Raw genomic sequence first — 16,037 nt, forward strand, 5'->3', positions numbered from 1 at the left:
CGACCCATCCAACCTGCACCCCCGGCTCCTTGTCCCCTGACCGCCCTGACCCCTATCCACACCCCTGCCTCCTGACAGGCCCCCCAGGACTCCCATGCCCTATCCAACCCCCGCTGTTCCCTGACCCCTGACAGCCCCGCCTCAGAACCTCTGCCCCATCCAACCGCCCCCTGCTCCCTGTCCTCTGACTGCCCCCCCGGGATCCCCTACCCAACCCCCTTTGCTGCTGCGCACGCCGTCGCTGCTGCCCCCTTACCATGACGCTCAGAGCTGCAGGAGCTCGCAGCCCTGCTGCCTGCACGGAGCCAGCCGCACTACCTGTATGGTGGCAGAACTGCAGGGGAGGAGGGACAGCGGGGGAGGGGCCCGGGACTAGACTCCTCAGCCAGGAGCTCAAGGGCCTGGCAGGATGGTTCTGTGGGCCGGATGTGGCCTGCGGGCCGTAGTTTGCCCACCTCTGCTCTATCCACTAGACCAGTGGTCACCAACCAGTCAATCACGATTGATTGGTCGATCCTAGAGGAACCAACTGGGGCAGAGCTCTTCTTGACCTGCTGCTCACAAACCAGGAAGAATGAGTAGGGGAAGCAAAAGTGGATGGGAACCTGAGAGGCAGTGACCATGAGATGGTCGAGTTCAGGATCCTGACACAGGGAAGAAAGGAGAGCAGCAGAATACGGACGCTGGACTTCAGAAAAGCAGACTTCGACTCCCTCAGGGAACTGATGGGCAGGATCCCCTGGGAGAATAACATGAGGGGGAAAGGAGTCCAGGAGAGCTGGCTGTATTTTAAAGAATCCTTATGGAGGTTTCAGGAACAAACCATCCCGATGTGTAGAAAGAATAGTAAATATGGCAGGCGACCAGCTTGGCTTAACAATGAAATCCTTGCTGATCTTAAACACAAAAAAGAAGCTTGCAAGAAGTGGAAGACTGGACAAATGACCAGGGAGGAGTATAAAAATATTGCTCGGGCATGCAGGAGTGAAATCAGGAAGGCCAAATGACACTTGGAGTTGCAGCTAGCAAGGGATGTGAAGGGTAACAAGAAGGGTTTCTACAGGTATGTTAGCAACAAGAAGAAGGTCAGGGAAAGTATGGGCCCCTACTGAATGGGGGAGGCAACCTAGTGACAGAGGATGTGGAAAAAGCTATGTACTCAATGCTTTTTTTGCCTCTGTCTTCACGAACAAGGTCAGCTCCCAGACTACTGCATGGACAGCACAGCATGGGGAGGAGGTAACCAGCGCTCTATGGAAAAAGAAGTGGTTCAGGACTATTTAGAAAAGCTCGATGAGCACAAGTCCATGGGGCCGGATGCACTGCATCCGAGGGTGCTAAAGAAGTTGGCTGATGTAATTGCAGAGCCATTGGCCATTATCTTTGAAAACTCATGACGATCGAGGGAGGTCCTGGATGACTGGAAAAAGGCTAATGTAGTTCCCAGCTTTAAAAAAGGGAAGAAGGAGGATCCGGGGAACTACAGACCAGTCAGCCTCACCTCAGTCCCTGGAAAAATCATGGAGCAGGTCCTCAAGGAATCCATTTTGAAGCACTTAGAGGAGCAGAAAGTGATCAGGAACAGTCAGCATGGATTCACCAAGCTCAAGTAATGCCTGACTAACCTATTTGCCTTCTATGATGAGATAACTGGCTATGTAGATGAGGAGAAAGCAGGTGACATGTTATTCCTGGACTTTAGCAAAGCTTTTGATACGGTCTCCCACAGTATTCTTGCCAGCAAGTTAAGGGACTTTGGGCTGGACGAATGGACTATAAGGTTGATAGAAAGCTGGCTAGATCGTCAGGCTCAACGGGTATTGATCAATGGCTCCATGTCTAGTTGGCAGCCGGTATCAAGCGGAGTGCCCCAAGGTGTCGGTCCTGAGGCTGGTTTTGTTCAATATCTTCATTAACGATCTGGAGGATGGCATAGATTGCACCCTCAGCAAGTTTGCAGATGACACTAAACTGGGAGGAATGGTAGAAATGCTGGAAGGTAGGGATAGGATTCAGAGGGCCCTAGACAAATTAAAGGATTGGGCCAAAAGAAATCTGATGTGGTTCAACAAGGACAAGTGCAGAGACCTGCACTTAGGATGGAAGAATCCCATGCACTGCTACAGACTAGGGACCGAGCGGCTTGGCAGCAGTTCTGCAGAAAAGGACCTAGGGGTTACAGTGGACGAGAAGCTGGATATGAGTCAACAATGTGCCCTTGTTGCCAAGAAGGCTAACAGTATTTTGGGCTGTATAAGTAGGAGCATTGCCAGCAGATTGAGGGACATGATCATTCCCCTCTATTCGGCATTGGTGAGGCCTCATCTGGAGTACTGTGTCCAGTTTTGGGCCCCACACTACAAGGAGGACGTAGAAAAATTGGAAGTTCAGTGAAGGGCAACAAAAATTATTCAGGGGCTGGAGCACATGACTTATGAGGAGAGGCTGAGGGAACTGGGATTATTTAGTCTGCAGAAGAGAAGAATGAGGGGGGATTTGATAGCTGCTTTCAACTACCTGAAAGGGGGTTCCAAAGAGGATGGATCTAGACTGTCTTCAGTGGTAGCAGATGACAGAACAAGGAGTAATGGTCTCAAGTTGCAGTGGGGGAGGTTTAGGTTGGATATTAGGAAAAACTTTTTCACTAGGAGGGTGGTGAAGCACTTGAATGGGTTACCTAGGCAGGTGGTGGAATCTCCTTCCTTAGAGGTTTTTAAGGTCAGGCTTGACAAAGCCCTAGCCAGGATGATTTAGTTGGGGACTGGTCCTGCGTTAAGCAGGGGATTGGACTAGATGACCTCCTGAGGTCCCTTCCAACCCTGATATTTTATGATTCTATGATCTCCCAGTTGATCGCGATCTCCAGTGGCGCCGCATAGCTGCTGCTAAGGCAGACTGTCTACGCTGGCCCCATGCCACTCCTGGAAGTGGCCAACACGGCCCTGTGGCCAGGGGTCTCCCTCTGCACACTGCTCCTGCCTACAAGCAGAACCACCGCAGCTCCCATTGGCTGGGAGAACTGCGGGGGCGGTGCTTGTAGAGAGGAGCAGCTCATGGAGCCACGTGTCTTCTGCCCCTTCCCCCAGGGACCGCAGATGTGCGTTGACCCCTTCCAGGTCTCGTATGGAGCCAGGGTAGACAGGGTGCCTGCCTTAGCCTCGCAGCGCCCACTGCCAACCAGAGGCTGCCAGAGGTAAGTGCTGCCCAGCGGGAGGCTGCACCCGAATGCCCAGCCCTGAGCCCTCTCTCGGAGCCAGATCCCCAAGCCTCACCCTGAGCCCCCTCCCAGAGCCAGCACCCCAAGCCCCCTTCTGCATCCCAACCCCCCTGCCCCAGCCCTGACCCCCCTCCCAGAGCCAGCACCCTGTACCCTCTCCTGCACCCCAACACTCTGCCCCAGCCTGGAGTCCCCTCCTGCACCCAAACTCCCTCCTAGAGTTTGCATCCCTCACTCCCTCCTGCACCCCAACCCATGCCCCAGGCTCAGCCCAGAGTCCCACACTGCAAAACCCTCGGCCCCCACCCAGAGCCTGCACCCCAATCCCATAACCCAGCCGGGTGAAAGTGAGGGTGGGGGACAATGAGCAACGGGGGGTGGTGGGGAATGGAGTGAGGGGGCGGAGCTTTGAAGAAGGGACGGGGCCTCAGGGAAGGCATGGGGGTAGATCCTTGATTGCCCTTAGATTCAAAAGGTGATCTTGGGTGTAAAAAGGTTGGAGACCACTGCACTAGAACATAATGCTTCTCCATGGGGCAGTCTCTCAATTGACTGTTCACAGTCAATTAATAATCTAGTATATTCAGTTTATAACCCCTGAGAGGGAGCGAACAGAGAGTCCCACTTATTTTCAAATTGTTCCAGATTCTTCAAAATCATTAGGAAGTAGTTCTGTCGTGGGTATTTCAATGGGAGTGGGAAGCACATACTCTACTTACAACAAGGGACAGAGGAACTCAGGTGACAAGACAGGACATCAGTTTTATTCTTCTTCCTCCTGTATTTAGATTCAACATATGAATCCATTTGAAAGATTTCATATTTAAATACCAACTGCCAATAATCACTAAAAAGTAACAACATTAATATATTTCTTTAGTAATGGGATCCATGGCACTGAACTAACAGGGCAGGGCAGGACTTAGGGGCATTGGCAGAGCTGTGAGGGGAGCCCAGGACTGGAATAACAGGGCGGCTGCAGGGCAGGACTGAGGGGCATTGGCAGAGCTGTGTCGGGAGGCCAGGACTGAAATACTAGGGGGAGCTGCATGGCAGGACTAAGGCTAAGACTAAGAGTCCCTTTTTGGGATTAATCCTTCATTTCTCTCCGTTTCTCTCCAATACTCCAGAGTTCTGCCCTTCCTTCCCCAGCATAGTACTCACCCCTGTTTCTGGAGGATCCGGAAGCCAGCCCAGTTCACTCTGTGCAGTGCTTGTGTCCAGGAGATTCACTGAAAGCCAAAAGGAAAGGATGAGAAACCCAACTATCACGGTTTTTGGAACAGGCATAGAGAGCCTTTCCATTTTGTCACTGCTTCTTAGCACTACTGCTTTTGACTTTCCCCATTCTATTCAATGTGACTGTATCCAGGTCATTCAGCAATGTCTGCAGCTCTGCCCTGCAATTCATAGCCACATCATCTCTCCCCAATTCCTTCTTCTCCAGCCAGGAAAAGAGCATCTTTCCCCTCCACTCATGCAACAGCATGGCTAGAGGGAGGATAGCAATAGATTGCAGTAACACTGCAGCTATCCAAAATTCTTTCCAATCCACAAACCTAGGCAGCAAAAAACCAAAGAGGAGCCCCCCCTGAAGCCCATCAGAGAAGGCTCCCTCTCAGTGCTCTCCCACCCCTCCTAAATGGGTAAGAGATACTGGGATGAATTAAAATGGGAATTCAATGCCCCAAAACTGGCATGGTAATGGAATCCTCTCCAAGAATCTCCCTTCAGAACAGGAGTAGCAAAGCCAACAGGGGGATGAAAAGAGATAAGTGCTGACGTGACTGAACAAATTACCACCAGAAAAGGTCAATTTGTGTTGCCTCAGGGAACTAGCCAGGGCTGGGGAGGGGAGAGCAAGGAGGGTCATGGGAAGGTGCTGTGTAAAGAGACCACATGAAGAGTGTAACCTCCACTGTATCAGTCACAGCAACCAGGAGCCTTTAGCAGCTAGTTCATGGATGTATCATCTCCCCTACATATGGAAAAACAATGAGGAGTCCTTGTGGCACCGTAGAGACTAATAACTTTATTTGGGCATAAGCTTTCATGGGCTAAAACCCACTTCATCAGAAGCATGGAGTGGAAAATACAGTAGGTAGGTATAAATACACAGCACATGAAAAGATGGGAGTTGCCTTACCAAGTGGGGGGACACTGCTAACAAGTCAGTTCAATTAAGGTGGAAGTGGCCTATTCTCAACAGTAGGCCACCTTAATTGAATAGGCAGGAGGGTTTCGGTCAGCTATGTTTTAGTATCAACTGTCCACAACCACCCAGTTTCTCTCTCCTCTCCCTCTGTATTTCTGTGGGGAGGTGTTTTAACTCAAAGATCTCCTCCATGTGCAGGGATGGGAATAAGAAAGAAATTTACAAGCCTTATCTCAGCATTCACCTTCCCCCATATCCCAATATCTCCCTCACTAACCTTCCATCTCCCATCCCTCATACCCATGCTGTTCAACTCATCACTCTCCTTTGACTTTTGTAACCCATGACCTCCACCTTTCATCCCTTCCCCTTTCAAATGCACTGCCTCAACTGCTTCATGCAGTAGCTAACTCAGCAAGTGTGCAAGGGCTGCAGAATGCAGTATTGCCACTTCTTGTGGTTTTCTCATGAGTCTCAAGCTGTTTGGTGTTTTTCTTAGTGTCTTGACTCCTGGAAAGCATGTGATTAGGTGAGAATCCTGCTTTCAGTTTAGTTTCCAGCCCTCATGGTTGCTGTGAAAAAAATGAAAATGTGATCTGTGTGCACCCTAAAGTCTTGGGATCTAGAAGTAGGGCTGGCTCCAGCATTTTTACTGCCCCAAGCGGCAAAAAAACCACAACTTGCCGCTGAACGGGGAGGCGGAATCCTGCCCGCTGAACACGGAGGCAGAGTGACGATGTGCCCGCCGAATTGCCGCCGGTGAACAAAGAAGAATTGCGTTCCCCGCCACCAAATTGCCGTCAAGAGTGAAACGTGCTGTGACGGAGTGGCCACCGAATTCCTGCCGCCGCCGAGGGCGGATTGCTGCCCCAGAGGCCAACATCCTGCCACCCCTTTACATTTGCCGCCCCAGGCACCTGCTTGGTTCGCTGGTGCCTGGAGCCGGCCCTGTCTAGAAGCCAGTCTCATGATTTTTTGAGGTTTGGCTCATGATTTTTGAATGCTTTTGTAGTTGGCAATCCTGAGGCCAGGCCTACACTATAAAGCAGGGGGTCTCAAACTGGGGGTCGGGACCCCTCAGGCGGTCACAGATTATTACCTGCAGGATCATGAGCTGTCAGCCTCCACCCCAAACCCCGCTTTGCCTCCAGCATTTATAGTGGTGTTAAATATATTAAAAAGTGTTTTTAATTTATAAGGGGGGGGGGGTCACACTCAGAGGCTTCCTATCTGAAAGGGGTCACCAGTGCAAAAGGTTGAGAACCACTGCTATAAAGCTTTGCCGGCTCTGTTGGCCAAGGTATGAAGAGGAGTGTTCCCTGATCAACAGAGCTGTGCTGACAAAAGTCCCTAGTGTAGATACAGTTATACCAGCAGAACTGCACTCTTCCATGTATTGCTTGTTTTTAGGCTTGGAAGGATTAGATTTTTATTGGTCAGTGTTAGTAACAATTCACACAAACTAATAAAAAATATTTCTATTGATAATTAAAATGTGCAGTTAGGCAAAGTAAGAAAAATGCTGCTTGAGAACTTTACTAGAGTTTGATTAAGAATATTTACTTTTTATATTTTGCCATGTGATGTTGACAATTTGTGTTTTAGCAATTATAAAGCTTTAACTTTCTGAATCTCAACATCTACTGTCATTAAATAATTATTGTCTGACCTCCCCCCCTAATTTTCTACTACTATGAAAATTTAAATTGATAAGCATTGAAAAACTGCTTAAAAATAAACATTGCCATTATCCATCGAAATGATCAAAAAATAAAACCCAAATCCTGCTAAGTCTACTGGTTTGTCTTGGGGTGTGGGTTGTGTCCAGGAATAAACTATACCAGCAAAGAGTAGTTTTGCTGGTATAAGCTGCATCCTCACTAAGAGCACTTTGCTGGTATAATATTCCAGGTCAGCTATACCAGAAAAGGACTCCTAGTGTAAACCTGGCCTGAGAATTACAGTTTTGCAGCACATAGAAAAAACCCTGAAGATGCCCTGTCGAATTCCACTAGCTTTGCTCTGAGGGACATATCCAACTGGACTGGGAAAGAACTGGGGGTGATAAAGAGCCATTTAAATAGCTGGAACCTCTCTCTTGCTTCCCCTGACTAGATCAGTGTTGCCTGCCAGCTACAGAACAAGGAGCAATGGTCTCAAGTTGCAGCGGGGGAGGTCTAGGTTGGATATTAGAAAAAACTTTTTCATCGTATTTTCCCCAGGAATTGAAATTGGGGGGGGGTGTTTGAATTTACGAAAGGGGGGTGGTGTCAGGGTCAATGAGAGGTGAGACTGTGAGGGTGAAGGCAGGCTGTATGTCACCACAGTAAAAACTGAAAAATGTTTCATGAACATTTTATTTAGATTTAACTCATGTTTTAAAATCACCACACAAATTAAAGTTGGCTACTCAAGCCTTCTATGAAGCACTACATCTACATCCTTCTTGGTTTCTTGTTATAATTTTGCACAACTCTGTTAATGAACTTCTTGAATGAAATGCATTCATCTTTGGTGGCTTCTTGTGTGTCCGGTACTTCCATTCCTTCAAGTGATATGTTCATTAGTTCATTCACATGATCAGGCAGAAGGCGACTTCTTTCAGAACACAAAATTCTATTCAATGATGAAAAAGAACGCTCAACTGTGGCTGTTGTGACTGGGAGTAGCAAAAGATGAATTCCCACTTCTTTCAGCCCAGGAAACATAACACAAAGATTGGGTTGAGCCACTAGTGATGATAAAGAAGAATCCGAAGTCAAATCTTCATTCATTCGTCATATGATATTCCACTCTGTGTTCAAATTCTCTATTCTGTCCTGAGCAAATGGCAGCCCCATTGCTGGTAGCGCCTCACTCCACTCAACTGTCAGTGTTTTATAGGACAGGGATCTGTAAAAGCTACGTAGAAGTTGAGCAGAATCTAGAAGTCGCTGTTGTAGATTTTTAAGAATCAAGTCTGTGTACTTGTTCAGTTGTCTTAACAAACACTACTTGTCCTCTTCACTTAAGGATTCAACATAAATGCCTTCATTCGTCAACTTCTGGACTGAAGTCTTTGCTTCTTCCAGTACTTTTTCAATGGATAGCTCTCTGATTGATCCAAATGTAGCTTCTATTGCTGAACAAAGATCTACTACTGTTGTAGCAGATGCCTGGATGGCATTGTTTAATAACCCAAGTGGTTTTAACAGTAGACTTACAAGAGAGAGAATGGCAATAGTTTTCTCTGAACGTAGTAGAAAAAGTAATCCACCAGCCTCACTATTAGATCCATCCCATCTTGGTAGATACTTTACAAAGCCAGTAATAATGGCTGGAGTAATTTTAAGACAACAGCCAAGGATCGCTCATGAGAAAGCCAGCAGGTTTTCCCAGGTTGGGCTAATTTGAACTTCAGTCCCAGTGTATCGTCTATATTTTCCAAGATATTCAGTCTTTTTGGACTCTTGCTGAAAAAAGAATATAATGAAGACATTACATTTATAGCTCTTTTAACGTCTTTTGAAGAGTCTGCAGCTCAAACTAGCACTAGTTGGAGTAGATGGCCTCTGAAGTGTGTATAGGAAAGATTAGGGTTACGCTTTTCTCTGAGCAAAGCTTGTACTCCACCATGTCTTCCAGAGAAGTTTGCAGCTTCATCAAAGGCACAAGCAGCCATCTGTTTGGGGTCCAACTGACAAGCATTTAACGCTTCTAATATGTGGGTTGCCACAGATGCAGCGGATGCGTCTTCTATAACTTAAACATCTAGAAATTCATCTACTTGCCTACCACTGACATTAAGATAACTTACACAATGACTTAATACTTGATGCCCATTTGCATCAGTGCATTCATCAGCCATGTATGCAAACTTTTTGAATGTGGTGAAAGAGTTCTTCACTTTTTCAACTGTTGAGTCTTTCACCACATGCTTCTAGCCAGTCAGTTGAGTTTCTTGCAGAAAGATAGTGAGCATTTGCTGGTCTTGTTCGGAACCAGTGTTCAACTTCAGGATGAACAAGTGACAATGCACTTAACATTGGCCTCCAGTTTGCAGTGTGTGGTATCTCTTGCTTAAATAGAAAGTATGATACCACAGCTACGTTTGTTCGCATGAACTGTGTTGTGTCTTCAGCATTCTTAACAGCCTCATTAAGTACTTCTAAAATTGGCTTTGAAAGTGGACTTTTAAGGCTTTCTGCATGTTGATGCACTCCAGAGGCCTGGTGTTTTGCAGCCTTTTCACATAGTTTGTCAGCATTGGCTTTGCTGATGGGTCTAACAAACCAAGCTCCTCCACTTTTACCAGTTGTAACACTGGGAAGCTTTCCTTCTTCGTAAGCTTTTCTGCAAGAGGTGCACCAGTAGCATCTTTTATAACTTCAATAAATGGGAACACTTTGACTGACAAAGACTGGGAACTGCCTTTAGGTTTTGGAGACACTGTTTCTTCAGTAGGTAGCTGTATTTGTGCTTTGGGCTGCTCAGAGGTAGGCACACCACTTGAACCTTCAGATGACATGTTGATGTATTCTTGGTTCTTGATGTGTTCTTCACATTGGTTGGTTTTTGAGGCCTTTGGGTGGAAACGTTGTTGCATTGTTTTTTTTCCTTTTCATTTTCACTTTGACCTGCAACATAGAAAAGAGATATGAATAAATTAAATGTTTTGTTAGGATAATGCAAATTTAACATAAGGATAATGCAAATTACAACAAAACACATAACAGTTCTAGATTTCTAAAACAAATATACATTTCTTTTTTAAAAATATTTAATTTAAATTGACTTTTGAAAAGTAAGCCATCATGGGGTAAGAGGGAAGGTCCTCTCATGGATCAGTAACTGGTTAAAAGATGGGAAACAAAGGGTAGGAATAAATGTTCAGTTTTCAGAATGGAGAGAGATAAACAGTGGTATCCCTGAGGGGTCAGTACGGGGACCATTACTGTTCAACATATTCATAAATGATCTGCAAAAAGAGGTAAACAGTGAGGTGGCAAAATTTACAGATGATACAAAACTATTCAAAATAGTTAAGTCCAAAGCAGACTGTGAAGAGTTACAAAGGGATCTCACCAAATTGGGTGACTGGGCAACAAAATGGCAGATTAAATTCAATGGTGATAAATGCAAAGCAATACACATTGGAAAACATAATCTCAACTATACATACAAAATGATGGGGGTCTAAATTAGCTGTTAACACTCAAGAAAGAGATGTTGAAGTCATTGTGGATGGTTCTCTGAAAATATCTACTCAATGTGCAGGGGCAGTCAAAAAAGCAAACAGAATGTTGGGAATCATTAAGAAAGGGATAGATAATAAGACAGAAAATATCATATTGCCTCTATATACATCCATGGTACACCACATCTTGAATACTGTGTGCAGATCTGGTCACCCCATCCCAAAAAAGATATATTGGAATTGGAAAAGGTACAGAGATGGGCAACTAAAATGATTGGGGTATGAAAAAGGAGGAGAGATTAAAATGACTGGGAATTTTTATCTTAGAAAAGAGATGACTAAGGGGGGATATGATAGAGGCTTAAAAATCTTGACTGGTGTGAAGAAAGTGAATAAGGAAATGTTATTTAATCCTTCACATAACACAAGAACTAGCAGTCACCCAATGAAATTAATAGGCAACAGGTTTAAAAAAACAAAACAAAAGGAAGTACTTCTTCACACAACATAAAGTCAACCCATGGAACTCTTTGCCAGGGGATGCTGTGAAGACCAAAACTATAACAGGATTAAAAAAAGAACCAGATATGTTCATGAAGGTTAGGTCCATCAGTGGCTATTAGCCAGGATGGGGAGGGATGCCACACCATGCTCTGAGCATCCCTAGCTTGTTTGCCAGAAGCTGGGAATGGGCAACAGGGGATGGATCACTTGATGATTACCTGTTCTGTTCATTCCCTCTGAAGCACCTGGCCTTGACCACTGTCAGAAGACAGGATACTGGGCTATATGGACCACTGGTCTGACCGAGTATGGCCATTCTTATGTAAAAATTAATTATAATAATAAGAATGTTTAGTACAGAAACTCCCCAACATAATGACCTCTCAAGATAGCAGCGATGTGAGATAACAACCTTGGCAAATAATGCACTTTAAAATCTTGGCCTGCTAGGAAACATATTTATATAAGTTTCCATTCCCAGTCACAGATCTAGCATTCTGGAGCAAAGTCACTAAAATATAGTCCAATAAACAAATGTCTATTTAACGTGCCCCTCACTTTTCCCTCCACCACACCCCACTCACTGGTGTTGTCCTTGGTCAGTGGAGACTCAGAGTTCAGAGGTGCTTTCACATGAGTTCACCTCCCAGGTGGGGGGCAAGAAGGCACCTTGCTTGTTCTTCCAGCTGCTCACTGTTCGCTCTGGTCACTGTTGTTCATTGTGCTACCGTTCACTCCATCGCTCTGTTGCCAATGGCCCTGTGCCGTCACCTTCTGCTGCCACTGTGACCCTGCAAGTTGGTCTCTTGTGATTTCAGCTGAGCTCTCAGTGGGGGAACCTTGCTGCTAGTGCAGGCAGGGCTGTCTCTTCCACAGAAACACTGTCCCACAGCAGGTCTAAGCACTTAGACCTGACTATCAATGCTTTCAGCTGTAGTGCTGACTTAACAAAACAAAAGACTATATCTATGGAGCCTAATCAGATCTGTCTGTAAACACTGGAGAGGGGCAGGTCAAATAGTACTTGTTTCTATGGCAGACCATCAAGCAAAACACCTGTTCCCACCCTCTCTCTTGATGCCCCCAATCAGCACAGGTTAAGTACAGTTCTACTGCCCTTTACTCATACAATAAGAATAACAACATTTCATCACCCCCCCCCCCCCCCGCACATTCAAGTGGTTTGTAACCCAACCCCAGCCAAAATCACTTGGGCAACACAGCTCTGTCTGCTGTATATCTAGGTAGATTAGGTGTGAATGTAAATACAATCTGGTCCTGAAGCCTTTCCCCCCAACCCCCAGCTCATTACTACCTGTCAGGGAGAGTTCAATTAGACTTTGCTTACAAATCATAATTTGAAATTATTAGATTGGCCAACATCACCGAAATGAATGCATTGACATTGTCATAAAAACAACAGCTGTATAAGGAAGCTAGTCTATGTTCATACTTTTCAAATCTATTATACTTTTTCAGATAAACATATTTTATCATACACTTTATATGCTTTTAAAGTGCGTATTAATGTTTCCATTTCAATTCAAATTCCCAAACAATCACTAAACTGGCAACACTGCATGTAACTAGTTCACAAAACTGGGATGGGAGGGTGGGGGATGTATGGGAAATTCAGGTGTGGTGTAGGGAAATCCCTGCTTTTTCACTAGGAGGTTGGTGAAGCACTGGAATGGATCACCAAGGGAGGTGGTGGAATCTGCATCCCTAGAGGTTTTTAAGGCCTGGCTTGACAAAGCCCTGGCTTTCACAGCTTGACAGAGCCCTGGCTGGGATGATTTAGTTGGTGTGCTCTTGTTTTGAGCAGGGGATTGGACTAGACGACCTCCTGAGGTCTCTTCCAACCCTAATCTTCTATGATTCTACACCCAGTAGAGTATAAAGTGCAGGAGAGAGCATGCAAGAGACCTGTGGAATGAGGAAGCAGGGCATGGCCCAGGATCAGAGATTCGGTCATGAATCTTTGCACCCCTCCCTTCTTCTTCCCTTCTCCACTGTATTCTCTCTGGGACTTTTGAGGAGATAACACTTCCACAGTACTTGTAGTCCCAAATCCTATTTGCACGAGGTGCTCCTCACTCCAGTCACTTCCTAGAGGACACAGTATCTATTCCACACTAGTAAGGGGCAGGATAAAGTGAGGGAGAAGAGATCTGAGAGGGACAGGCAGTTTTTATAATGGTAGGGAGAGGAGACAAATACTGTAGTCAACAAGAGAGATTTAAGAGCTTTCTAGGCAAGGACAGGACCCAGCTGTGCAGAAGCTCATGCTGCCTTGGAGTACCATCTGGTAGTACAGGATTGCTGCTGTGAGTTGTGGTGGGAACACATATATGCACAGCCTGTCCCCATGGACAGTGCACCGGCAAGGCAGGTCTCCAGATGGGTCACACCCACAAGGCTCACAATTTGGATGCTGCATGGAGGTGGAGGGAAGGTAGTGTTGAGCCACTGACCTGCAAAGTTTAGATATTGTGGGACAGAGGGCACACTGGTGGGGTAGAGAGCTTGGCTGCCCATCCCCTGGCATGTGCAAGGCTCACTGATATGTGACATATAGTGAGGGAGAGAATCTCTCCAAGAGAAATAAAGGCCCCATCCATATTGGGACCCAAACAGAGTCAGGGGATATGATCAGTGGGGATGAGTCCTATTAGGGCCTGTCTACCCTTTGGGCTGGGGGCACAATCCCCAGCGCAAGGAGATATACTTGCACTGGCTCTGACTGAACTAGTGTGCTAAAAATAAAATGTAGCAGCCGTGGCTGGCATCAGGGGCTAGCTGACCCAAGTACCTATCCATCAAAGACTCTAGGCATAGACTGTAGCCGCAGTGGAGAGATCAGCTAGCCACCCTGAGTCCATGGTATGAACTGGTATGTATTCAGGGAGACTAGCCCCTCCTGCTGCTGTGGCCTCACTCTATTTTTAGAGCTCTAGTTTGATCAGAAATGGCAGGGGTATGTCTCCTCAAGCTGCGAATTACACCCCTAGCTGAAAGCATCTCAGGGCATGTCTACACATGTTCTAGGGGCTGGACTTGAGGAAGGGATCACAGCCACAACCAAAACAAAACAATCTGAGGCAGGTGAGCTGTTAGTGAACGGGGCATGGCAGATGTATTTGAACAAGTTATCCAGTCCCCAAAATGTTATCACCAACTATTCTTCCAATAGACAAGTCTGTTCCTGGAGTTCATTTGGAGCCCAAATTAGGTTCTAACCCAATCTGATCCTCTCTGCAACAGATGCGGCCAAACCTGTCTAGAAACTTATTTATCCGGAACCCTATTTGAAGTGTGTCTGAGAACGACATCCAGTATAAAGCCCAGAGCAGGGCCAGAGAGAGAGAGAGAGGCCTATACCCTAATCTGCACAGAGGTGGACAGCTCTTCTAGTTGAGTGCTAGGGGAAGAGCAACTCCAGTAGGAGGGGAGAACACTGAAGCCGTTCATACAAATGTGCAGAGAAAGGTGACAGACAGGTGGCGTAAAGGAGGGTCAGACAGTTTCACAAGTTCACTTTAACCTCTCAGAAAGGTAGAGAATCATTCCTCCCACTCCCTGTTCTACACAGGTTCTGAATCCCTCACAAGCACCACACTGTCTAAGAATATCTATCACTACATCTGGCAAAAGGGGCTAAGTGGGAGAGGAGGGAGAAGGAGCTTAGCAGGAAAGGGAAGTAGAGCAGAGGCAGGCCAAGAGGTGGAAAGGAAAGACAAATGGGAGGAGGGAGGACAGGGATCAAGGGGAAGGCAAAGGGCAGGGTAGATAAGTTGTGCAGGGTAGATGAACCGTTCAGGTCCCTCGCCCTGCCACAAGGAAGTGGAAGGGGAGACCAGTACTGATGGGTTTTCTAATGCAGAAATCTCCACAAGAGCTACAAATCAAACAAAAAATGTTATTGCTGAAAGTGTTAACTCCCCTCAGTCCCCAGAGAGATTCTTCAGGGAGAGGGGGAGGGGATTTATTTATTTGGTTTGTGTTTGAACTTGTAACCCCAGAGCTTGTGTTAAATGCAAAAGGAGAAAAATCCCTTCTGGATCTACAAATGCTTTAAGGTGTTGTGCTTAAAACTGACTGGGGGGAGGGAAGGTGCAGTTCCCTGAAGTTGCAGCAACACGCCTGCTTCCCCACACACCTGGAGGAGTGTGAAAATAATTTACAGAGTCACAAAGAAAAGTAAGGAGTGAGGCGTTAGTTTCCTGAGCAAACCCCACCTGTCTCCCCACAGCCCTCCACACACACAATTCCCTGTCTTAATTTTACAACTTCCTCCCTCCCTATTCCGGTGCCCCTTTGAGGAAAGCCAGTCCAGCCCCCCACCGGGGAGGTTCTCCTTCCCAGGCCTCCCAAGGAACATTCCGTTCCCACCCCTCTCTCAGCCAAGCTGCAGGGGTTCCTGTTGCTGGAGGCAGAGCCCTGCCCAGCTCCCGGGGGATGGGGGAGGCTAGGCACTATCCTTACCTTCTTTCCCAGGTATCTCAGGAGGCAGGAAAGCACAAAGCAGGAGAAAGAGCCCAGTGGAGAGGCCTGTCCTGCTGCCAGGGGATCGCATCTCCATAGTCCCCGGGGAGGAAGCCCTGCTCCCCCCTGCCCCTTGCACCCTGAGTCTCTGCTTCCTTGGCTTAGGCCCTGAACACTTGGCACTTGCTCCCTGTGCGTGAAGTATTCCCGGAGCCTCCTGACGGGAGCGCACACATTGCAAAATCTGCCTGCCAGGCCCGGAGTTATGATGAAAGACCAAAGCGAGGGGTGGAGAAGCCAGTTCTCTCTCTACCCACTTGCTGCTTTACCTGCTCTTTAAAGGGGCTGGTTACAGACTTCCCATCTGGCAGGCAAATAAATCCACCTTAAAGGCAGCCAGCCACCTATTGCCGGGATCGTCCCAACACCCGACCTTTGCTCCAAAGCTGTGCATGGTTCCTGGATGCCACCTTCTGGGCTAGCGTTGCTACAGCCCCCAT

General features: G+C 46.9%; 1 protein-coding gene across 1 annotated transcript in view; it reads right to left on the reverse strand.

Annotated features, from left to right (window-relative positions):
- Positions 1-15,634, reverse strand: part of EPHA1 (EPH receptor A1) — a 61,518-nt gene extending 45,884 nt beyond the window's left edge. The window contains exons 1-2 of the mRNA XM_077807358.1: positions 15,538-15,634; positions 4,382-4,449 (exon numbers count right to left, since the gene is read on the reverse strand). Coding sequence (XP_077663484.1) covers positions 4,382-4,449; positions 15,538-15,634 — 165 coding nt within the window. The remainder of the gene's footprint in view (positions 1-4,381; positions 4,450-15,537) is intronic.
- Between the last annotated feature and the right edge of the window lie 403 nt (positions 15,635-16,037).

The sequence above is a fragment of the Eretmochelys imbricata genome, chromosome 1 (genome assembly GCF_965152235.1).
Source record: "Eretmochelys imbricata isolate rEreImb1 chromosome 1, rEreImb1.hap1, whole genome shotgun sequence".
NCBI lineage: Eukaryota > Metazoa > Chordata > Testudines > Cheloniidae > Eretmochelys > Eretmochelys imbricata.